This window comes from Calidris pugnax, unplaced genomic scaffold (assembly GCF_001431845.1).
Source record: "Calidris pugnax isolate Ruff unplaced genomic scaffold, ASM143184v1 scaffold196, whole genome shotgun sequence".
Lineage (NCBI taxonomy): Eukaryota > Metazoa > Chordata > Aves > Charadriiformes > Scolopacidae > Calidris > Calidris pugnax.
Window position 1 is genome coordinate 1,338,198 of NW_015091042.1, and position 26,081 is coordinate 1,364,278.

Here is a 26,081-nt window from a genome sequence, read left to right on the forward strand (position 1 = left end):
CTGTCTATTGATCTATTAATACGTGAAAAAAACCTGCTGTTGCTATCATTAGTAACAGCAGAGAGCTTTGCAGGTCCTTGCTTTTAAGGTCAGATACTGAAAGTTGCAAATGAATGTAAGCAAAATATATTTGCCAATGAAATGAATTAGAATTCTAAGTGGGAAGTACAGTTTGAGGATGAGAATACAAATCGGCTACATAATGAAACAGGAGCTGGTACATGTGAAAAAGATAAGAAACCAAAACAGATTGTGACTGTTGTTACAACTATCACTCATAGTCTTTATAATGTAGAGATGAAACTCTGTATTTTCAGTGTATCTGAAATAATGACTGTATTAGTTCAATATTTTGCTGAAATAATTTTTACCATTTTATCCAAAATAATTTCCTACTATACACACAGTGCAATGTTCATTTACAGATTTTGACAGTGGTGTGTGTTCTCTGTAATTTAGCGTGTTTGGCATTTACAGTATCAAGAAAATGAATGGTTAGCTTGGTTTCAGGAGAGGAAAAGGAAAAAAAGTAATACTGTCTTTATTTTTTGATTTTTAGGGTCTACTTACAGTGTGCTGTCTATAATGCCTTCGGATTCGGAAAGCAGCAGTTCTCTGAGTAGCGTTGGTGAGTAAAGTATTCATCTAACAACTTGATGACTGTCTCTTTTTGGGAGCTGGGAGAACAAGTTTTTAAGGTTGCCTTTGGGGAGGGTAGAGGGATTTGGGTCATAAAACTAAAGAAGTTGAGCTATAAGATGTAGCCATGGGTCTTCGCCAGGAAAAAGTATACCCTTTTTGTGTAGTGCAAGTTAAACCTTTCCATGACTCTGTGCAGTTGTTGCCAATAAAATCTGTGACATTTGGATACAGTAAATGATGTGTCTACCTTGAGCTACTTAGTAAAATAATGTAAAAATGGCAACATTAGGGTTATACAAGTCTGCATATAAGAAATATATACATAGGCATGCACATATATCTATGTATATGTTTATGTAAATATTAAAATTGTCGTCATAGTTAAAAAAATAGAAATTAAAAATATTATTAGCCCAGGTCATAGCCTTTTAAACTTTTGGAATTGGCCATGAGCTTTAACCCTTTTTTCCCTGCATACAATGAATTGCTTCATTCTCTTATTTTTTAATGTCATGGGGAAAGACCAAATATTGAAAAAACAGTCAAACCAGAGGAAAAAGAAACATGGACAGAAGACCTCTAACAAGATGATGATCTCGGAATAGCTGTATTAGCTGAATAGCTGTCAGTTTTCCTCTTCTTCACTTACACAAATACTTTTATTATGAAATGTATGTAAAAGTCCCTTGCCTTGGATAGGGAATGTAGGCTCTTGCATATTTAAAGTTCCAGTGTTGTGTCAGGCATCTGTAGACTTCCCTGACACCACCAGGCAAGTCAGTTGTCTGTTAAGGCTGTGGGTAGACATCTGTTGCAGTCGTGGAGTTGAACTTTTAACTCCAGCATGCAGGGACAAGATACTAGGCTTGACTGCACTATTTGCTGAAAATACGGGAAGCTGTGACACGTTAGTTAGATTTTTATCAAGATCACACTTGTATTTTGTTACCTGAAGGAAGGATATGATTTAATTTGCTATGAATCAATCAGGGCTGGAAATAGGAAGAATAAAGTTTGTAAATTTTTTGGACAACTAGACTCAAAAAAGGAGACTTCCAAAAAGGAAGTTCTTCTAGGGTGAAATCCAGTAAGTTTGTGGAATAGTTGGATGAAGTGATGCCTGAGATAGAAGATACAGGTGGTCCTTTCTAGTCCCATGCTCCTGACTTTATAAAGGAAAGGTACACTTAAAGCATTTTTTTTTTTCCCCCCAGCTTTTGTAACTTTGTGAATGCACATCCTCAATTCTTTGTACCTGACCTTTTATATTTTGGAAGTAAGAGTAGGTAGATGAACAGCTAGTGTTTGCCATCTCAAAGAGGACTTTTGCTTTAACGGTGACCACTTGCTAACTACAGATATCTGCCTCTATTTTCTGTTTAATTAATTTTCTGTGGCATAGTGCCTTCTGGGATTCCTGTTTCTGAACACTTATTTAGAATTTGGCATGTTACTTCTGAGACATCCGTTATTCCCAAGTATGAGTCAGAACTGAATTCTTTCTGAACTATGTTTTGTTCGTGTTTTAAAATATTGAAATTCATACTGAATCCTGATCTGTGTATTTTACCTAAAGGGCTATGTCTTTGGCATATGCAGTGATCAAAGTTATTAATAGCCTAAAAATTAAGTGACCCCACTATTAAACAAAACTTGTGGTCTAGTATTCTCCATAGTTTTGTTTTATTCCAATGATTAAAGTGAGTTAGGTGTTTAATATTTAGTACATTACCAGCCAGGGGAGTTCTTTGTTTTTAAGCTCTCATGTTTGTTTTATAGCCTGGTCATAGACTTGTTATTCATGAGTATCATTCCCCAATCACTTTCTCTCCCTCACATCTTGTTCTGCAAAGGATAATATTTTTAATGTGATCTAATATCAATAGCAAAATTTATTTGCTTAATAACCAACATATTCTAATAGAGGTGTTTGCAAGTCACTTCTAAGCTGCAGTCAGATTATTTTAATACTGACTGATTTGTTGAATGACAAACCATCATAACTGAAACTGCTCGCATGCCAGCTCCCCAAAGGCTTCATAGGACTTCTTTGAATGGAATCCCAAGAAATACCAAGTTGCTGTAGCGTTTCAGGAATTTCACATACATATTCCCCTCTCCCCCATCTCACTGCAATATGTTTTCACAAGGGTAGTTCTGTGCAGTGGAAATGAAAAGTTTAGCCTGTGAAATGAATGCAGTGGTGAAAGAAGGTAAACAGCTCATGGTTTGTAGACAATGTAAGCTTTGGAATGTGTTCAGTTTGATAGTTTTATGTACACACACATGCATGTAAAGCAATGTTTTTATTTCCCTACTCACGTGTGCCTTCCTCATGGGGCCAAAAAGGGATCTATTTTCTTATTCCTGAGCTCAAAACACTGCTTTTCATAAATATTTTTTAAAAAAATTATTTCTGGTCTGCCTTGCTTCTGTTTGTCAAGCACCTCAGAAGCACATTAACACATTTGACCTTTCAGAACAAATGGGAAAGGTATTCGGGCCACTAATAAGCCCAGATAAAGGAGCAGAGAATGAATCTTAGCATCTTCTAATTAGGAGAGAGAATACAATCTTTCATTTGTAGCTTTTGGACTCCATAGTCAATAAAAGTAACTAGAGAAGGGTATGTCTATGTGCTCCATCTTTTTTTTCCCAACCTTAATCACCCTAGCTGTTGTTGGAGGTGGTTTCTGCTGCCAGCATTCTTAATTAAATGATCTTTTTTCTGAAATGCTTCCAAGTAAGCCAGGATATTGTGAAATTGAGATAATTCCATGTCTTATATAATCTTATAGAATCATATATAATAAGAGATATACATATATGTTTTACAGCTATCCTGGATTTCAGAGTTAATTTATGAAGCTGATGTGTATAACAATGGGCTTATTTTTCAGATAGAGTCCCTGATCTAAGAATTAAGCTTAAATAGTACTAAGATAACTGTTCTTATAAGGTAGTTCTGAGAAAACACGGGCTCAGTCTTGGTCAAATGGTGTTAGGATTTGGAAAGGAAGAGGGAAAGTTGAGAGAACATCATTTTATCACTGTATAAGTCTATGGTGTGCCCAAGTCTTGGGTGAATTTGCAGTTCTGATTCTCTCATTGAAATAGAAGAGGACAGCAAGCATGGAGAGCAGAAGCACAGATGAATGGTCATGGAGCAGCTTCTGTATGGGGAACAAATGGATACAATGGGGTTCCCTTGGTCTTCAGAAATGCCATAGTCCTAATATCAGAGGAGAGCAAGGAGTGATGTAACTTGTATAATGTGACTCAGAGAAGAGTTTAGGGCCGGTCTGTCCCCAGTACTGTGCTCTCATCCAAGCTTTATTTCCTCTTTCCCTGCCTAGATGGGCTTGAGGGATACAGAAGGATGAACTTGCATTCCCATGTGCATGTGGTAGAATAAGCAGTTGAGTGGAAGCCAGTTTTCCCACCTGTGTAGCAGCAGGGTTGCAGCTTTGGAAAAGAAACTCCTCTTTGTAGGTTTACCTGCCTTGACCATAGGTGTATCTGTCTTTTTTCTTTTGTATATGTATGTAAATAAAAATACAGAGTAACAGATCTTTGCTCATTCCAGGTTTTTCTTGTGTATTTTCCTCTCCATTCAAAATTGGTTTAGTTGACAAAATTTTTGTTTTTCTTTTATGCTTCCTTCCTTTTCTTTCCCATGTATTAATAAAGTTCATGCTGTGCATGCAAAATACGTAGTTTTGATGGAACTGAGGGCAAATATTCACTGTTATTTTCCAAAAGAGGTATGATATAAACTCCTGTAATCCCTCCATCCATTGTGTAATCCCTCCATCGATTGTGCTTCAGTCCTACCTTCTTCCCCTCAAAGGAACAAATCCTCATTAAATTGTCATGCTCTCTCTGTATTTCCTTTTCTCTTTGCTCTTGGCTAATCACAAAGAATTTTGTGTGTAAATAGAAGCATCCTTCATCTGCCCACTCGCCGTGCCCAGCAGACTCTCTGAATGAAGCTACAATCCTGCATTTCTGACATCAGAATAATTATTTATGGAGATTCAGTGCCTGGCGTGCCAAGCACGGAACAACAGTGTCACTTAGGAATTGGATAGAAACCAGTAACAGAGCTATACGTGACAGTCACTGGCTACTCTCCCACTTGACCGGTCATGATAACAGAGAGGAAAAGAACACAGAACAAAGACGTCCTTAAAAAAAGTCACCCACTTGACCGGTCATGATAACAGAGGAAGAGAACACAGAACAAAGACGTCCTTAAAAAAAAAAGAAAAGAGAGAATTAAAAAACAAAGAAAAAGCACCAGTTTGCATAGCACGCTCAGTCTTTTGACATTTATAATTTTGAAGATAAATGCTCAGCAAGCACTAAATTGAACTTAATGAAATAGTCCTGGACACCTGGCTCTAGGTGGTCCTGCTCGAACCAGATGTTCTTTCTTTATCTCAGCAGATAATTTTCTGGACCTGTAAGGAAAGATGGAAGGCCTGTGTTCTGAAAGATTATCTTAGATGATGTATTATCTGCCAGTTATCACACTACTTATACAATACTTCAGCCTGAAATAGTCAAATTTGTTTGCTATGGGAAGTAGTTACACAGTGTCCTTATTAGTTTCTGTGCATCTCTTGATTATATCTCCTCACTGCCAGTTTCCATGTTTTTATTTTTATTTTTTAATTTCTTCCAAAATCAGGCTCCTGTCTTTCTTTTTACAATAGCCAAGTGAATTCTTTTTCTGGCCATGTCACCTAAAAAGCTTCTGTGAATTCTGTAGCTCTGAGGATAGTCTGCGTTAGGTTTTTTCGTGGTGTGTTTTTTAGCAGAAAGACACTGCAACTGCATACTCCTCCATTCTTGGAAAATATACTGAGATCTTAACGCGGGGACTTGGGGAGTGGAAGAGGCCTTCTGTCTTTCCACATGTATAATTTCCTTCTTTCCACTGCTGGATCTCTTTGCATTGTTGTGATTGCAGCTGTCAATCTTGTAATCTCTTCATTCCACTTCGCATATTACCACCTTTATCTTTTAACTTTCAACAGACTATTATAGTTCCAGCTGTTCGGTTTTATGCAAATGGTATCACTTTTTTTAGTGATAAGTGATTTTTCTTGCTCTTCAGTGTTCCTATCACTGTACTACCTTTTCCTATGGGGATTTACATACCAGTCTGTAAAAACCACCACCACCGTTGGCACTGCAGCTTTATCATCAGGTAGTCAGATGTCTGACCCCACCAAGCTTGTCCAACTGACTTCAACTGACAGCATTTCCTTGCTTAGGGCTTTGTTAGCCTATCAGCCTGACAGCCTATTTACAGATAGTTTTTCACTAATTGCATTTCAAGTTACTTAATCTGAGGGCTTTAATTCTTACTCCAAAGCAAACATTTCTTCCCCCCTGCCCATCAGATGACAGTTCCTTCCCAACAATGTGTATTCATTCCCTGTTTCCATGTTGGCTGTTTTGACAACTGTCCTTTTATGTTGTTGTGATTTCAGCTTATTGCTTCACACTTTCTACAGCTGTATATGACAAAGTAGTTGTTTTCACTATTCATAGGACTGTTCAGCTGCAGGTGTGGTTTGTGATACTCTTTCAGTCAAAGATAAACACTTGTTCCATGTCTGAAAAAGTGATTTTTGTCTCTTTCCTCCCAACAGCCTATAGGAATCTCTCATTGTTCTTCTTACTTTTTTTACTAACACAAACACAATATTTATATTTGGTAAAGATAGCTCAACACTTAACACATACTGACAAGAAAACAACTCACAATATTACACCTGCTGAACTGCCACAAATGAACGAGAAAAGGTGCTGGGACCAATACCAGTACACCACATCAGCATCCTTGTCTGTGCTGCAGTGACTGCCTTTGATGTTCCACTTCCTCCCCATTCAGTCTCTCTATTCAGAATTAGTTTTCCTGTAAAATTTGGCCTCGAAGATTGAATTCAACCTCTCCTTGCAGTTCTATTTACCATGTAATTTCCTTGTTTTTTAATTGAGTACATGAAAAACACGTGTTCAGTTTACTGGAAACCAGGCTTTTACCTTAATTTGTGGAAGAGGTTGTTTATTTCCTAAGTTAACTTCACTCCCCTTCTATTTTACTGCGTTCATGAGTCATGTAGATGTCTCTAGGACTGATCCTCAATCTTGTTACCTAATTTTCAGTGTGTTTGTTAGTAACCATCTTCTCTTAAGTAATAAACACTTTAAAAATACTTATTGTATTATCATTGACTTCTGTGGTGTCCGTTTCCAGGCAGCCATGGGTTGACACGTAGTCATGCATACTGTTCTCTCCACTTGTGTCACTTCAGGAATTACCCAGTGGATGTGATGTCTTGTTTTTAAAAAAAAGCAACAGTAACAACAAAAAAGTCAATTTTGTTGATATATACTGCTGCAGTCTTGGAGGAGGAGTGTTGGGTTTTTTTGGCTTTTGTTTGGGATTTTTTGGTTGGTTAGTTGGGATTGGTTTTGGGTTGTTTTTTGTTGTTGTTTTTTAACTTTTCCTGTAACAAATCCGTTTGAGTTAATTCTTGGTCTGTTAAGGGTTCTGCATAGATAGAGCCTGAGAACCACTAATGAATAGCTGACCACTTCATGGTATTTTGTTTGCTATTGTGTCGTCTTAACATTTGGCAGCTCCTTGGAGGAATTTCTGAGGATTTGGTTGGTCTGTAATGATTTGAATAGAAATATAGTGTGTGTGAATGCCCACCTCCTGCATACAGTGTCTGTCAGTACATCCTGAGGCCCTGTATCAGTCTGTGCGTTCAGGAAATCCTTTTGGTGACAGGATGTTTCTTTCGGGGCCATAAAACAGTATGGTGAGATGATGACCACAACTTCTCTGCAGGAAAAGTTGTGAAGGAATGAAGGCTGGTGGAGTCTCATCCCCTTGGTTGGTGTGCACTGGTTGACCCTAGTCGTTGTCTCCCTTGGGTTTGGCTTGGACACTTTTGTCTAGGCTGTGCTTTCAGCTTGTGGTTGTAAACCTGACACAGGTAGGGTTTGGGCTTTCCCACCAGGGAGCTCCTGAACATTCAAACCCAGAAGCTTCAGCTGTATTTCCCTTGGTCACAGTAACAGATTTTACTTTCTATTGTGTTTTAATTCAGCAAAGTTCTGCAAGGACCTCTTGAATTGACATATCGGCCTTTTTTTCCTCCTCCTTACTATTTTTGAGTATTAGGTTACAGATTTTCTTTCCAATAGTCTTTCCAGAACCACTGTTCAGTTCTTTCTAAAGTCTTAAACTTACTGAATTTGAAAGTTTGTTTTCCATGCTGGTGGTTTTGTTTAGCTTGTTATATTCTGTGTTAAAACAAATACTGAGGAGCTACCCATTCTTTTGTCCTTGCATGTTACATGATCCTCACTGCTTTCATAACCTTGTTAGGTTTTCTGTCTGTCAGATGAAACTGTTTCCACAGTTCACTATTTCAACTTTCAGCATCCTTTCCTTAATGTATTGCTGTTTTTTTTTACTAATGGTTTATTTCACCTACATGGAATTCGGTTCTGTGCTCTCTGCTGTTTCAAGACTGCTTCAAAAGATACACCTGAAGAAATGTATCTAAACTTCTGATATATAGGCCTGTTCTAGTCCTCATAAATTATTGAAAGAAAGTAAATATTTTAGCATGCATTTTCCTACAGCAGCCATAAGACTGTACTCCCTAACCCTTCCTTGAGCCTGGGGAGAAACCCTGCTGATAGAGCTCTGCAATATATCTTGCAGTTCTTTTTTAACATTCTCTGTCATGATTTACAAAGCTATAAAATAATATTCCGAACATCCCTGTTGATTTTTTTCTTTTTTTTATGAGAGCAAGAAATGAAAAAGGCTTGGCTGTACAATGAATAGTCTCCTGTTTGTTTGCAGGCAAGAATTGGCACAAATCTGTAAGATGAGTTTCAAAAAAACATCGTAAAATTCAGGCATTCTGTTAGCTTGTGACAGATTGCCTTTTGAATTAGTTGAACCTGTCATACAAGTGTATTTCGCAGAGTAGTGAGTTTATTTTAATTCAAAATATGTTAATGGCATTTCTTAAAAGTAACTGTTTATGCTTTGGTCCATTTTCCCACCTCAACATTACAATGATTCAGCTTTATGGTACATCTTGGTCAGTTTAACAAGTTTCCCAGCCCTATTTCTATTAAAATCTTCTTTTCTTCTTCAAAAAGTGTGCTACCCCATCCCCAAACATGAAGCTGAGCAGTGGTTTCTGTGTGGCTCTATTATCTCTTCAATCAGTGATGATTAATCATCAAGAATTGTATTTGGTATGTACTGCAATAATAGATCATTGTGATTTCTGTGAAGTCCAGCATTTAGAGTATAATTATGGAAGATGCGATTGCTCCAGCTTCTGGGGTTTTTTAGGGCTTCTTTTCTTTTATACAGCGTATGATGGAAATCCTGCAAAATCTTGCTTCAGATTAAATCAGTGCACAATCAGTACTTAATGCACGTGTGGCATTAGGGGGCAAAATGCATTTTGCCCACATGAAGCATCGCTGCTGTCGGGCTGTTTCGGGCGCTGGTGGAGCGTGTTTACGTAGGGGGTGACTTATGGGGAGGTGACTTCCAGACACTTGGGTTCTTGGAGCCCAGGTTCAGCTCACGTGAAGAATGAGTGGTGAGGCTTAACAAAGCACTTGGATGAGTTGTACTTGGCAAGTCTTGCAGTAAATACATTTTCACAAATCCAGGTTGTCTGAGAAAGCAGGTGAGTTACTGAAAGGTGGCATAATTTGGATAATGGAGATTTAGCCTTCAGGCTTGTACGTTTTAAGACCAGTTTGACTGGTTAAAGTGCAGAGAGGAAGTACTGTTGCGTAAAATATGCACTCAGATGGAAAAAGAATACAAAGCTGGAAGCACAGGTCACTTTCCTCCTACTGCATCATGATGTCAAATGCAATAAAATGCTTTTAGCATTCAGCTATAAAAGCTCCTTTAAAGGAAATTAAGAGTATTGAAATTTTGTGATGAAAGCAGAGTTTACTGAAGTTTTTAGTTAGGATTTTTTTTTTTTATCATTTGAGCATCCACACAATCTGATTTAACATGTATGAGACATTTCGTACAATTATTGAAAATCTAAGGTTGTTAGTAAATCAAACAAAGATAACCTTTTTGGACTTCTTTTAAGGATAAGAGGAGGAATATCTGGATCATATTGGTCTGTGTTTTTACAGCACTTAGAAGGTGTACATCTCTTGGCTGGTATTTTGCGTTGACAACAATATCATTGCATTTGAGATGAAAGTATTTGCTGAGTTACTTGTAAAAACTGACAAGTTAATGAAAAATAACCTTTTCTGGTATTAAGACAAACGACTTCACATTAGTCAAGAAAGCTTCTTTCCTAAGGCTAATTTGCCTGTCTTTATTTAGAGCAGTCTTGTCTTGCTTGGCACAGTTTTGGGACCGTACGCACAAATGTTCTCCTTGCCTGAAGAAGATTGTCACTGGGGTGTTGTCAAAGCTGTGGGGGGGTGTGTGTGTGCAGGGCGAGGTAGAGGAAGAGGAGCTGAGGTATAACTCTGTACCTCCTTTTACTATGTTTTAGATTCCCAGAGCAGCCGTTGCATGCTTGTGTTGGGTTTGTGTAGCAGACGTTGGCCATGGGACTGCTGCTGGGGTTAACGCTGATATTAGTGATGGACTGTTGTTCATCCAGGGCCCTTTCCTCCATGCAAAGCACACCAGCCTTCCTGATTTATCTCCTCCTTCCTCTTGTGCCCCTTGCATCCTGTTCATCTGTTCTGCTCACAGCAGCCAGCCCCAGGATGACAGATAATAAGCTTTTGAACTGCTCTGTAAAGATGAGAAGGGAACTTTTTCACTGTTACACATATTCTTACGCGTCAGCTCCAGTGAGAGGAAGTGCAGGTTGCCACTGAATTTACCCATGACCGTGCAGCCTGTCAGTACCAGAATTAGGTTTGTCTGTCTTTACCTTTAATTTTTTTATGAAACTTCCTGCTTCTTGATCTGTCCAAACTGTTCAAAATGAATACATATTCTGACTTTTTTTACCTGTCCATTTGTTTTTTCCCTATTCATTCCCTGTATCATAAGCCTGGGATAGTGCATTTGTATTACTACTGATTTCTTTATAATCTTACCTTGAAAATTATGTAGAATGGTTCGTGTTCTAGGAAAATAAAGGATAACTGCATTTTAGAAGTGTGAGATCCTTAGTCTTTATGGATGAAAGGACTCCATCTGGATGGAGGAGTGAAACAAAGTAGTAGGAGAAAGTCCAAATGCAGTTTCCATTGGGAATTCTTTGGAGCGATGTGAGTTTGTGCCTTTCTACAGAATGCAGACTGTTCCTGCAATTTTTTATTTCTTCAGTTTGCTATTAGAGCATTTACATACATTATTATGCAATAGTTAGATTAAAAGAACAGTCTGTGCTCATAAATTCTCATTATAGAATTACAGTAACAGCTGAAAGGAGTAAGAACAAGGATCCTATTATTCTAGACGCTGTATGTGTGATAGCCCTGACCCTGCAGTTATTTTAGTGTGGGAACTTTAAAGCACAGGTAGCTCTACTTAAAAGTTGGAGGGAGTTTTTGCATTCTGCAATACCTTCCTGAAGAGGGTTTAGAGATAAGCCAATTCTTGTAACTCCTTAACATTTGATCAGATGAAATTACTTTGTTTGAAATTCCTTCTTTGAAAAGGCAGTGATCAGAGAGCATTATTTTACTATTGTGTCTTTTGTTTCCTCATTTAAAAAAAGGGCATAATGAAGGTACATCCTAACAAGTTAATACGTATGTCAGCAACTTGTTTCAAGTGTATAATTATGCAAACTATTTCTAGAATTTCTCTTTTAGGTAGAAAATAGCAATCTCCCGTATACGTTTAGGCCTTTAACTTTCACATCTGTGACCTATATCTTTGAGTTTGCTCTCATGTGCCTAGGATTAAACTGGGCAGAACTATAATTACAGTTGACTTAATTGTCAGCACGTTGTGAAACATAACATGCCACAGTCTCATCTCTCATGTGGAAGAAGACCTCTTTGTATTGGTGTAGCTGTCTGAGAGGACAGTAGGCATCATTGTTTGTCTCTGATATTAAGAAAGCTAAGAATTAAAAGATCCCACGGAACTGTTTAATGTATGACTGCCCCTTAGAGGAAATTTCATGTGTAGTGTTGCAGTGATTTGTAATGTGCTCGTGTTAGCCAATGTTGTTCAAAACGAAGCTTGTTTCTCATGATTTGTTGGCAAGTCAAATCTTTAACTTTGCATAATGGGCTGATAAACTGCAACATGTGAAAGCATAGAATTGCGTTAAAAATAAGTGTTGGCAGAAGAATATAGTAGAATAGTACATCTGTGCTGCTAGATAAAGGAACAGGAAAAGAGTCCCTGTGCTGGAACAGTTTCTCTGCTGTTGCTGGGGTGAGTCGGTGTGGGTGGAATTTACTTTTTTTTTGGAAGGAAAACCATGGTTCTTTATTGGGAATAACTTTGTACCTGTGACCTCTGTCACTATGGTACTTTCCGAGATGTTTTAATTGTGACTGTAAACTTGCCTTACCTTTTTGGCAACCTGTAAGTTCATGAGAAAACAAGGAACCTACTCATGCAAACTTAACTTGCAACACAGATGGGGCCTTTCTGCTAGCATGGGGTCTGACTGAATTGAAGTTATTCTTGTGTCAACTCACTGATGAAAACTTCCATGACTTCTTTCAAGAGGATCCTGCAACCAAAAAGATAGGATTCTTGAAATTAGTGTTAATTTCTATAGTGAAGTTGTAATGTTCTTTCGAGGACTTCTCTGACTGCCAATTGTTTATCTCTTGGCCAGGTACGACTGGTAAACCATCATCTCCACCACCTGTGATAGACACGAGACAGATGAGCGAGAAGCTGGAGACGATCTTGTATCAGCTCCGTCAAGTGACTCGTGAGAGGGATGAGCTGCGCAAGCGACTTGCACTTTCATCTCCTGGGTCAACTTTTGATGACTGCAGGTGAGAACAAAGGAAATGTAACATTTTAATTTAGTCCTCAGTAGTGTTTTCAAGTGGCTTGACTCCTGCTTGCTTGTAAAGCGGCAGGGATATTCCAATGTATGTGTTTTGCTTGTTAACCTGCCTGCCTCCTGATATATGTACAAGTAGGTGACCACATCCAGATTTCAGAGCTGCCTGTTAAATACCTATTCCTGTTTTCTCCAGCAATTTTTCTGTGGGAATGAGGGGAGTAGGGCTCATCTCTGTGTTGGGAGAAGAAAGGAAACAAGTTATTTACGCTTCCTGGGTTATGTTGTGGGCAGAGAAAGAACAGTGGCTGAAGCATTTGCTGTTTTGAAAGCAAGAGGGGAAAAAAAGGGAAATAGCTCTGAATACTTGGCTGGAGGACAGAAATTAGGAGAGGGGGAAAATAATAACTCGGCTATTCCTGTGCTTCTGCAAGGGAGGAGAGGTTTGGACTTCTGTTGAGGGGAGTTAGTGTTTTTTAGGAAATGCGTTTCCTGGTATATATATACTGAGGGACTGATAAGTCTTAACATTAAGAGTAAGGAAGTCTCCTCCACTGAGAAGTTACAGGTGCTGGCAAATTAAAACAATATGTCTTCAACATCAGTTAATGGCCAGCAGCCTTTTGGAGCTCATTCTAATATGAGGGTTTATAAGTTGTGAGGAAGATAGTACTCAGGGAGTGTATGAGTTAGTTGGAGATAAGGGGATTTTTGTGTAGGAAAGAGAACTGGTTTCTTTTAAAAGGTTACAGATCTGCTAATGTTCATAAATGTGACTTTGGGCACACTGAGCGGGTACTTTTTCCTGCAGTAAGTGCATGTAAGAGAAGTTTTTTGAACCTTGAAAAAAAATTGTCTGTCACTGAATCTGAAATAAGAACAAAGAACAGATATTCTGGGAGGTGTTGTCGTGATGCATAGCTTTTCTCAACTTTAATGTTTTATTTGTTGTTTGTATTTGTTATTTCACCAGCTCTATCTGTATGTCAGGTTTATTAAACTTCTTGTCCTCATGAGAAAAGGTCAAGATTTGAACCGGTGAACTGGTATGAGAGAATCTGGGTGTTTTATTCACTCCTTAGCTACCCATCTTAATGCCTCCTTCCTTGCTCCATGAATTCTGAGGGCTATTTTAAGAGAATTGTGTTCTATCTATCTGAAGGCCTCCAAGTGATGTGGGGACAGGAGAGGAAGAGATTGTCAAATGTCAACATCTTCTGCATAGCTTCCAGTTACTTATTTATGCAGAGGGATTTCTTATTTGAAGTTGTTAGAGCTCAGGCGTTGAGGATTTTATAGCTTTTATGTTCTCCATAATCCAGGATACTATTAATAAAGTTCTGATGAGCTGTCCGCTAGACTGCCCTAGTTTTCCCTCTTTAATTGTTAAATCAATCTTCTGCTGCCAGTGTAGGATTTGTATGTAGTGGAAAATATAAATGTTTACAGCTTAGAGAACAACTCATCAAAATAAATATTGCATTTGGGCAGTGCTTGGACAGTGTATGTTAGATGGAGGATGCTGCCTTCCAAACAATTAAATATTTGAAGAGTGGGAAAAGAATAAAGATTATTAGTTGACATTTTTTTCCTTTGGTATAAAAGCGAGTACTCCTCTCATCCACATCCATATAAATATATATATATATGGTTTCTGAAAGCTTGCTGGTGGCTTGTTTTGGTTTCGTTTTGTTTGGGTTTTTTGTTTTGTTTTGGTTTTTTACTTTATTTTGCATTCTTTCTTCATATAAAAGTAATCTTCAGACTTCCAGGAGCCAAAGCCCAGACATTGCAAACTGAAATTTGCACACTCTGAAGTGTGAAAGCTGGAAGATGGTTATTTGGGTGGTGACTTTTACGACCCCAAAAAAGGGCTTTTGCTTTCCTGGCTGCGTGCGCGGCTTTAACCGCGGCCGTACCTAAGGCAGGTGGTGCAGAGGCAAATCTTGACACGTCACGCTGGCGTGCATCAAACTGGTGGCAGCTCAACACCACCCGGGTGGGCTGGGCTGGCCGGGAAGGGCTGGCAGCTGCAGAACAGAGAGCTGTTTTGCAAAGCAAGCGTTGACTAAGCCTAGAGCCGTGGCAGAGGAGGCGCAGAAGTGGCTTGCGATGCGCTGAATCAGATGAACGTGTGTCATCCTGCTGGACAGGAGCAGCATTGCTCATGCTGTGCTTGTGTCACTTGACAGTGACTGTGTGCCTGCACGTGTTGTGCTGATTAAGATTTGACCAAATAATTTAGCGTGCTCAAGGTGTACTTTATAGACTTAAACTTGCTGTGCTTACTACTTCTGTAGTAGTAGAAGAGAACGGCAATACAATAAACCCCCTGGACACTGCCTTTGAGAAGAGACTGTTTTACGTGGAATCTGAAATTGTTGGTGGTAGTGCTGGCACTGCAATAGAAATGAAAACATTTCCAGGTTGTTGGGTAGGCTTTGCCCACAAAATTGGATGTGCTGTCGGCCTTAGCTTTTACGTCAGCATCAGATACGTGTAAATGTCAGTTTCACTGTGGCTTTGATTTATGCTCAGGGTAATTCCACGGGAATACAAAGGATTTTTGGAGTTGTTATATAAAGATCAGAAAAACAGTTGGACCTTTGACACTAGCACTTTAGTTTTTGTTAACGTTTGAACCAATGCTTCCAAAATAATAATTGACGCCTTTCCTTTACTGGAATCGTATTTTTCTTTATTTTGTGGGGCGTTTTAGCATAAAACTGTGGTGGTCTTACGGAAGAGTCAACCCCTACATGTGATTGAATGAACTGCATTTTGATTTTTGACTTCTGACCAATGCTCCTCCTTTGCGTGTCCCTGTTTTTCTTGCTGAGACATAAACCCTTGGAACAGCACTGCAGAACATATGGGCTTGGCTGTCCTGGTGTTTTTTGTTTCTTGTAGATGAGCTAGAATGCAGGATGATACTGGTGGCATTGGTTTCCTTCCTCATTGTGTAGGTAGGCTAACTTCTGTAGTTACCTACATGATAGCCATTGTAAATAGGATTATTCTTTTTTTTTAAGATTAATGCTCCTGTTATTTCAGCAATATATGAAATACACACGATTGATGTTAGACTTGTAGAACAAGTTCTCACCATAGCTTTGAGACTGGCCTAATTGTTTTCCTTTAGTGAAAATTCATACACTCAAATATTTTGCACAAATAAGAATTTAACATTACAAGCTTAATCTGAATGTACGTTAATGGGTCTCAGTAAGCGTAATGCTTCAACTGAGAGTTAAACTGTACTTCAATTATTGTTGTCATTTTTATGACTGTGGTGGACAGATGGCGTCTACTTTCAGTTATAACTTTCAGTTATTTCACCCTAATTTAAATCAATGCTTGGGTTTTTAGTGATTCTGTCAAGAGTGTGAACATCTCAAATGGAGTTTCAGTTACGCTAACTAGAGTTGTATTTTAAAGGAGTAAGGCTGCAGTAGTTGCAGTAATATGTCTCTAGCAATGTACGAATAACGCACCACTTCTTCTGGCACCCCTAATAAACAGTGAATTAAAAAAAAACAAACCCTAACAGACATCCCTGTAGATGTGACTTGAGCATTTAGTTACTTATATGAATTTGGCTTTTAATTGTTACTAAAGTCTGCTGGTCAAGAAAGGGGTTTTTGATTTTGCTTCCCCAGTAGCATTTCTCTGGAGAAAGGAGAAAAAGCAGAATTACAATTGAAGGTTTTCCTATTCAGCGACCCAAATGTAGCTGGATTACTAAAAAGCACCTTCATGTTACGCACACACTCCCTAAAAGTCTGTGAATCAGATGTGGCTGCCTTTTTTTTTTTTTTTTATCAACTCTCCCCACTGCACGAGTGTGAAACCGTTTTCGTTGCGATTCGATTGCCAGCTGCATTTCAGTTCCAGAGTCTGCCTTGCTGGTTTTGGATGAAGCAAAGAGGATTCTGATGGCTTTTCAGGCTGTGCGTCCAGAGAAGCCGCTTGGGAGAGAGTGAGGTGGGAGGGAGGAAGGTTGTTCTGTGAAGCAGTGGAGCAAATCTGATATGAGAATAAATAGAGTCAAATTAGAAAGCAATTGTTTTCTTTTGGGTTGTTTGTTGGTTGATTTCTTTCATTGCCTGTAGAGTTATAAGAGACCCAGGAGATGACCCAGGGACAGCTGGCAGAAGCTTCATTTTGAAACTAGAAAATTCAATGGTGCAAAAATGTTGTGACTGCATAGAGTAGCAACAGTTCCATGTGGAGTCTCTTTTAGAAGCTCAGTGCTTCAAAACAAAAGGCATAACACTGATAATTTAGTTTCTAGCATGATTTATGATTTTTCTAATAAAGAAAGATACCATGTGCAATGACCACACAATCTGTGCATGTCAATTCCTTGACAAGGTAGATTATTTTAGGAAGATTTCTCCTCTCAATGATCCTGATATACCAAAAAAAAAAAAATTCAGTCAAATTTTCTTAGGATTGACTCTGGCTTTCACTCTGTTCAGCTTACTGAAAATTGCTTTTTGGAGATTATATTGCCTTGGAGATTCTTAATAATCACTTGAACAAAATTCGTATTAGCTTAGGGAAATGTGAGGTAGATTCTGGCATGTTTTCTCATTTGTTTGTAGTAGTTTAAAGGAACATGGTAACACTCAATCAGATATGTAACTCGGCACAATGACTTGGTCAATTTAGTTAAATTCTATGCAATGATGTTTGACTTCATATTCTTTTTCCGCGCTAGGCCTAGTCCAAAACCAAATCATGACTATGAAAGACTGAAGATTCAGTGCATGAAAGCCATGTCAGACCTACAGTCTCTGCAGAATCAACACACCAAGACACTAAAAAGATGTGAAGAAGCAGCAAAAGAGGCAGACTTTTATCAGTAAGTATTAGTAAAGCTATATAAGGTAAGATTTTACTAGTCTCTGCTGGATCACGAAGTAGTAGAACATGGTAGTCAAATATATTTTTTTATTTTGTTTTTCCACTTTAATGGCAAGATTAATCTTTGCATGCATCAGATAAAATATTTCTGGCCTATTTGAAACAATGAAGTATGGATTGCGTGTTTTATTTTGAAGAATTTCAGATAGAAACCCCTGATGTCTTGCTGGGACACTGACAAGGAAAGCCCGGTTACTGACTTGCAGTTAAAATTCAATAGTCTTTCTGTCAGGCTGGAGAGCAGAATATAATTTGAAAGAATGTCGTTTGTTACTGTTTTTTTTAGTAGTCGGCTCTCATGCTGACTTGTGTAAGTTTTAAGACAGGCTTAGACCAATTTTAAGTGTTTATGAAAATGCAGTAAAATAGGGAGAAATTGGTGAATATTTCTAGTGTGTATTTCTGTTGAAAAAACAGTTGTTGATGCAGGTAGGAACATGTTTTCTTCACTTGAAAGGAAGACAACTCAGAAATAGAAATGCAGGTAAATTCTTGGTTTGAAGAATGTTTCTCTTAAATCTACACTATAAGGTATGACTAATATTTAATGACAGCATTTGTTTTCATTGGGAGCTGCTGGTTCTTACCTCGCACTTTTGCCCATTTTTTTTTTCCACTTTAATGGCAAGATTAATCTTTGCATGCATCAGATAAAATATTTCTGGCCTATTTGAAACGATGAAGTATGGATTGCGTGTTTTATTTTGAAGAATTTCAGATAGAAACCCCTGATGTCTTGCTGGGACACTGACAAGGAAAGCCCGGTTACTGACTTGCAGTTAAAATTCAATAGTCTTTCTGTCAGGCTGGAGAGCAGAATATAATTTGAAAGAATGTCGTTTGTTACTGTTTTTTTTAGTAGTCGGCTCTCATGCTGACTTGTGTAAGTTTTAAGAACTGGTTTTTTTAGTAGTTGGCTCTCATGCTGACTTGTGTAAGTTTTAACACAGGCTTAGACCAATTGTAAGTGTTTATGAAAATGCAGTAAAATAGGGAGAAATTGGTGAATATTTCTAGTGTGTATTTCTGTTGAAAAAACAGTTGTTGATGCAGGTAGGAACATGTTTTCTTCACTTGAAAGGAAGACAACTCAGAAATAGAAATGCAGGTAAATTCTTGGTTTGAAGAATGTTTCTCTTAAATCTACACTATAAGGTATGACTAATATTTAATGACAGCATTTGTTTTCATTGGGAGCTGCTGGTTCTTACCTCGCACTTTTGCCCACAACTCTCCAAGCCTTTAAAGACAGGCATCACTCCTTTAAGTTCTTCAAAATCCTGAAAACAGTGTTAAAGGTTGTCAGCAGGTACAGATGTAGCAAATTGTGTGGCTTCTTTACAGTGAACTTTATTTCTGGTTCCATTTGAGGATTTTCAAGTACTTTAATTTGCTGGTGAATCCTGTGGAAAGCATTAGTATTCTGTGCATTGTAGATGGCTATTTCCCAAGCTGAATTATGTCCATCCAATGCTGGAGTGAAACACTTGTATTCAAAGCATTAGTGTTCTGTGCATTGTAGATGGCTGTTTCCCAAGCTGAATTATTATGGCCATCCAATGCTGGAGTGAAACACTTGTATTCTTGATCCTAAAAAAAGTAGTGTTTTGCTTACCTTATTTAGGAGTTCTGTAGTCCCTGAAACCATACTGTATTACGCTCTTTTATCCTAAAAAAATAGTGTTTTGTTTGCCTTATTTAGGAGTTCTGTAGTCCCTGAAACCATACTGTATTACGCTCTTGTTTATTTTGATATTTTCATGATAGTGAAAAGATAGAGTGGTTGAAATACTCAAGCAAACCAAGAATACAGCCATATTCCTCAGAGACTTCTGAGGGATATTAGGGCTTCTGCAAAACGATGCATTTATATAAGTACAAATTTTCACTTGTACTTGTAAAAGAGTAAAACTCTTGCTACAGACTAAGATTATCTGGTCAGAAGAAAATACAGCATGTTTTAATTGAATCAGAGGGAATTATCTTTATGATAAGAATTTATTTACTTGGATTTGAATAATTCAGTTTCCTACTTAAAACTTTGGGGAGGCTGAAACTCGCTGTTGGAGTTTAGGTGTCCAAAACTTGACAACACACGTTGAAATCCATGCACGTGATTCCTGGTGCTCCTGTGAGTAACTCTCAGGGTAAAGAATCGAGTAGAACACGCTACTCAAATGCTATTTTGTCCTGCAGTAATACTTCAAATCCCATACTTTAAAAAAAAAAAAAAAAAAGAGAAAGAAAAAAAAGCAGACTACGTGCTGCTAACAACAGGAGAGGTGAATATTTCTTTACATCCACTTTTAACACGTTGAATTCATTATGTAGGCACAGCCTGAGTTGCTTACATGTTCTTTGGCCATGTACAAATCTTCAGATTTTAAAATGGAAAGTATTTTTACTTGTTGCATCATGCTGTCTTGTAAACAAATCAGTGAACTTTGATAATATTAAATTTTGTGGCTTAATGCGGGCTGGGGGCACAAACAGAAGATGAATGTTCAGCCTAAAGGGAGAGACAAGGAGCGCTCTGCCGAGATGTATGTTTGAATATTTCAATCACTCTCAAGAATACAGCCACGTTCCTCAGAGACCAACAATTTAGGCTACTGCAAAATGATGCATTTATATAAGTACAAGTTTTCACTTGTACTTCTAAAAATAAAGTAAATGTTCTAATTTTGGGCTGCTACCTTGAATTAGAATCTGAATGATACCCTCATCATGTGGCTCTCAATTGTTTAATTTTTAAGTGAGAGAGTATGTCTTTCAGTAATTATGAACATACTGTATTGTGCTCTTGTTTATTTTCACATTTTCATGATAGTGAAAAGATGTATGTTTGAATATTTCAATCACTCTCAAGAATACAGCCACGTTCCTCAGAGACCAACAATTTAGGCTACTGCAAAATGATGCATTTATATAAGTACAAGTTTTCACTTGTACTTCTAAAAATAAAGTAAATGTTCTAATTTTGGGCTGCTACCTTGAATTAGAATCTGAATGATACCCTCATCATGTGGCTCTCAATTGTTTAATTTTTAAGTGAGAGAGTATGTCTTTCAGTAATTATGGCTTGCATAATGAGGTTGGGAGTAACTTTGATAGCTTCTTACCTGCTTGAGTGGAGTTGAAACATACATAGTGTGGTTTTTTTGGTTGTGATTTTTTTGTTTGTTTATTTTTAAAACAATAGCATACAAGGAGATTTTTGTCGTTTTCACCTGTATTTTGGTTAGCTGCTGCTCAGCTGAGGGGCCCAAGAGAAAGTGAAGATGATTAGTGGGATAATTATCTCCAGTGTAAGTTGCCATTCCCAAGAATTTATAACTTCCAACCAAATCTGTTTTACAGGTAACAATAACCTACATGTAAAGATTATGTCTATTTAATTGTGTGAATATAATTTGTCAAAGGGTTTTTTGAAATCAGGGTGTCCTAATTTGAAGGAACACTTTTGTTGTTGTTGTTGTTGTTAAATGCTTTAGGTCATTCTGTGCAGGAAATGTTTGTATTTCACCTCATAAAGAAGGAATACAAAGTATCTTAAAATTTAAATGGCTGTGGGTTCTATGTGGGTTTTTTTTATAAATACAGACTTCAAGTACTTTAACAGCAGGTGTGAGAGTTCAGTTTGAATCAATCTGTTTCAACAGCAAAAATACTTGTCAGTATCCAAATGTCACTCTTTATTTCATCTGTGGTAGTAAAATACATTAAATTGATTTTTAAATTTTTTTTCTCTTTTTCATCAGAGGCCTGTTCTAATTTTAGGCTGCTACCTTGAATTAGAATCTGAATGATACCCTCATCATGTGGCTCTCAATTGTTTAATTTTTAAGTGAGAGAGTATGTCTTTCAGTAATTATTGCTTGGATAATGAAGTTGGGAGTAACTTTGGTAGCTTCTTACCTGCTTGAATGGAGTTGAAACATACATAGTGTGGGTTTTTTGGTTGTGGTTTTTTTGTTTGTTTATTTTTAAAACAATAGCATACAAGGAGATTTTTGTCGTTTTCACCTGTATTTTGGTTAGCTGCTGCTCAGCTGAGGGGCCCAAGAGAAAGTGAAGATGATTAGTGGGATAATTATCTCCAGTGTCATGTTATGCTCACATTACACCGTTTCTGTTTGTCTATTTGCTTGCTGTTAAAATGGCTACGAAATGGCATTAATGGGTGGCATAAATACATCATCTCTACTGATGCTGTTTAAGAGTACCATGTACTTTCATATGTTTCCCTATTTATTTCTGATTATTTTTTTTTTCCTGGTGCTTGGAATGCTCAAATATGCAGAATTGAGTTAGTTTGACCTGCTTTCTTGGTAGGAAGCTCATGCTTGAAATTAATTAGTCCAGGACTTTGTCCTGCTCTAAGAGCACTTTTTGTGTGCCGTGACAGCACGTTGCACAGCCGGCTGCTGAGTGACCAGTCACAGCTGAAGGAGGACATGGACACCTTGAAGAGGAAAAACACGCAGTTGGTACGAGAACACAATCACCTCCAGCAGTCCTGTGAGGAGATGAAGAGGCTTCACGATGAGGATCAGAAGGAGATAACGGACCTGCGCAGCCAGCAGCAGCAGGTGAGCTAGAAGAGATCATGAATTGCTCCTCTGATACAGAAGTCAATGAAATCAAATGGGCAGCGTTGCTGCCTTTTACGTCTCTGCTTGGATAATGAAGTTGGGAGTAACTTTGGTAGCTTCTTACCTGCTTGAATGGAGTTGAAACATACATAGTGTGGGTTTTTTGGTTGTGGTTTTTTTGTTTGTTTATTTTTAAAACAATAGCATACAAGGAGATTTTTGTCGTTTTCACCTGTATTTTGGTTAGCTGCTGCTCAGCTGAGGGGCCCAAGAGAAAGTGAAGATGATTAGTGGGATAATTATCTCCAGTGTCATGTTATGCTCACGTTACACCATTTCTGTTTGTCTGCTTGCTGTTAAAATGGCTATGAAATGGCATTTATGGGTGGCATAAATACATCATCTCTATTGATGCTGTTAAAAGTACCATGTACTTTCATATGTTTTCATATCTGTCTCCCTATTTATTTCTGATTTATTTTTTTTTCCTGGTGCTTGGAATGCTCAAATATGCAGAATTGAGTTAGTTTGACCTGCTTTCTTGGTAGGAAGCTCATGCTTGAAATTAATTAGTCCAGGACTTTGTCCTGCTCTAAGAGCACTTTTTGTGTGCCGTGACAGCACGTTGCACAGCCGGCTGCTGAGTGACCAGTCACAGCTGAAGGAGGACATGGACACCTTGAAGAGGAAAAACACGCAGTTGGTACGAGAACACAATCACCTCCAGCAGTCCTGTGAGGAGATGAAGAGGCTTCACGATGAGGATCAGAAGGAGATAACGGACCTGCGCAGCCAGCAGCAGCAGGTGAGCTAGAAGAGATCATGAATTGCTCCTCTGATACAGAAGTCAATGAAATCAAATGGGCAGCGTTGCTGCCTTTTACGTCTCACTCATTCTCAAACATCCACTTTATATTTTACAGCGTTGGGGGAAAAAATAAGATCTTGGATACTAATTGATATTCGGTGTTTAGCTGGGAAAAGGAATGAAGAATATAGGATTTTAGGTGATATTAAGAAAACTTGATGCAGAGATGAAAAAAAAATGTACATGAGGAAGATGATATGCATGATACTTTTTTTAAGTGAGTGGAGAGGCATCAAAATCCTAGCTTGAAATTGCAAAGTGATTAAAAGGTGATTATTTTCCTAGGGTATTTTATAGGACAGGGCTAGCTTTAAACTTGCATACTATGTTTTTTGGAAAACATCACAATAAAAAAAAAAAAGTGATAGGTAAGTTGGTGGATTTTTGGTTTTCTTTTATTTTGTGGGGCTTTTTTTTCAGTTATTCCAGTGATACCATAACGGTTTGAGAGAATGGTTGAGTTATGATGGGTTATTTAGGTTTGCAGACAGTATTCAGTTAGAACAAAGCTACAGGTTGATTAATGTTTTTGAACTTGAAAGAGACAAGCTTGACAGGAAGAGGTGGACATCTCAGAGCTGTATATAACAGGCTGCCTGTAGGACAACATTGTTCATACATTCTGAAGAAAAAAAGGGAGGAGTAATAGTTAAGGAGCAACTGGTCCTATCAGGTCCAGGGTTCACCTATGAAAAGCCTCATCATTTAGTTGGAATAGTTACAGTAGCATGTGGAATGGTTAAACAGAGTATCTTGGTTAACTGTGTGTAGGCTGATTCACAGGGCAAACTTGCAAGTCAAACATTAGGCTTCAGAAGCAGAACCTGTGCAAACAAAAATAATTATTTGCTAGGGTAGGAGGGGCAAAGGTCACGGCAAGCTGGATGTGCTGAATGGGGCTTCAGGAGGTGCTTGAGGGCTAGTGCCAAGAGGAGAGAAGATTTGTGTTTGCTTTTGTTCCCTTCCTCTAATGTTATCTTGAGAGTTCTGCTGTGCAATAGTTCAGTGGCTTGGCTCAGAAGATGGCTGGTGCTCTGTGTAACAGAAGTGGTTTGCGACGTCAGTCTGGGCAAATCTCTTAATTGCTCTGTGCCTCGTGTTCCCAGGCTGCAAAGCAGGGATGCAAAACCTCCAAGAGAAGGCCATTGTGTTTTGAGGTTCTGTCCTGAAGTTTGAAATTAGCTGGCAGCACAGAAGGAGGCTGAAGTGTCAGTGTCAGTATTTATTTAAAGAAGTTCAGTCTCCTGTCAACATCACGATTAAACCTTTAAAGAAAACTCTGTGACTCTCAGTGAGAAAGTTGTGTAACTCCATTTCTCAGCATGTCAGAGTGAATCATGGTGTCTTGAAGGGGCGCCAAGAGTCTTATCTTGTCTGTGTCTTTCTCGTCTGAATTAGGCTACTACTGTTTATGTTGATCCCTCTGACGTGTTGTTTCGTCGTCAGGCTGCAGCAAAACACGGCATCTCGGGGGCCTCAAGAGCAAAACCTTTTGCTCGGGTTACTCTTCGCGTGGGATTGCTGTGGATTTGCTGTGTAGCAGCTGACCAGCTTGAGTTTCTGCTGCTCCCATATGAAGTTTCTTGTTGCCATGGCCATCTTCCTCGGCCCAGCTGGGACTATTTACTTTTTCTCAGGCTGGGATTTTGAATGGGAGACCTTCCTTATTACACTCCTTCCTGTTTACAGCATTTCTGCCTTCCTCCATCAAATCTCTGTTAGCGAGTTCATGCTGAATTCCATCCAATTTCAAGTATATTTGTCCTTCTTTTCTTTAATTATTTGGTGTGTTTTTTCAGTAAAAAGACATTCCCTATATGCTTTAGACAGCGAGAAGAGGTTTGTTTCTGTTTGGATTCTCAAATGCTTGGTTTTCTAATTTGTTCTTTGAATGCTTTGGGAAATAGTCTTCAGGAGAAGGGCTCTCTCAGGTTGAAATCAACATGTATTTACACTTCACAGATCACAGAATCACAAAATCTTCTAGGTTGGAAGGGACCTTAAAGATCATCATGTCCAACTGTCAACCTAATTTTGACAAAAATAAACACCCACATAACAAAAAAAAAGCAACACCGTCACTAAACCATATCTCCCAGCACTACATCAACCCGTCTTTTGAACACCTCCAGGGATGGTGCCTCAACCACCTCCCTGGGCAAGGTGTCCAGAGTTTATCACACGTTGAGCATACCTGCAGTGGTTCACTGCAGCGTGCTGGCAAATCTCGGCTCCAGCTCTGTGCAGGTTATGGCACTGAATCCACTGATGGGGATGGATGTGGAGATAGCCATGCCAAGGCTCTTGCTCTTGTTGGAAGAAAAAATATTAAGATTAGATATCAGAAATAAATTTTTTACTATGAGGGAGGTGAGACACTGGAACAGGTTGTCCAGGGAAGTTGTGGCTGCCCCATCCCTGGAAGTGTTCAAGGCCAGGCTGGATGGGGCCTTGAGCAACCTGCTCTAGTGGGAGGTGTCCCTGCCCATGGCAGGGGGGTTGGAACTAGATGATCTTTGAGGTCCCTTCCAACCCTAACCATTCTATGATTCTATGAAATGCAGCCTTGTCCCAGGACTACTTTATGAACAGTAACTCACTGCTGCTACGTCTCTTCGTTAGTTGAAGGAGACCAGGCTGAAGAACTCTGCCTCTCTTGTCGTGTCTATGTAGAGAAGTGGTTTCCTGAGAGGGGCAGTTGTTACCTGCTACCTGTGGGCAATGAGTATCAGGCACAGATCGGGCAGTTTCTTTGATCTTTCCTTTGGTCTGCAGGCATCCACGTTCTGCTGTGTCCAGGAACTGGTCCTTCCTCTCAATATAAGACAAAAGGAGATGAGGAGCCAGTTTGTGCATATAGGGTGGTTGCTATGTGTTGGGTTTCAGCTTTTTATAGAGCTCATGTTTTCTGGGTTTTTTTTTTCCTTCTAATTTTTTAATACTTCTTATTTTCAGATTGTTATGGGCATCCTTTTGTAGGCTAATGTTAAGATTATATAAATTCCT

General features: G+C 38.6%; 1 protein-coding gene across 1 annotated transcript in view; it reads left to right on the plus strand.

Annotated features, from left to right (window-relative positions):
• The first annotated feature begins 556 nt into the window (after positions 1 to 556).
• Positions 557 to 26,081, plus strand: part of DLG5 (discs, large homolog 5 (Drosophila)) — a 73,202-nt gene continuing 47,677 nt past the window's right edge. The window contains exons 1-4 of the mRNA XM_014956332.1: positions 557 to 628; positions 12,507 to 12,672; positions 17,407 to 17,550; positions 22,021 to 22,204. Coding sequence (XP_014811818.1) covers positions 586 to 628; positions 12,507 to 12,672; positions 17,407 to 17,550; positions 22,021 to 22,204 — 537 coding nt within the window. The 5' untranslated portion in view covers positions 557 to 585. The remainder of the gene's footprint in view (positions 629 to 12,506; positions 12,673 to 17,406; positions 17,551 to 22,020; positions 22,205 to 26,081) is intronic.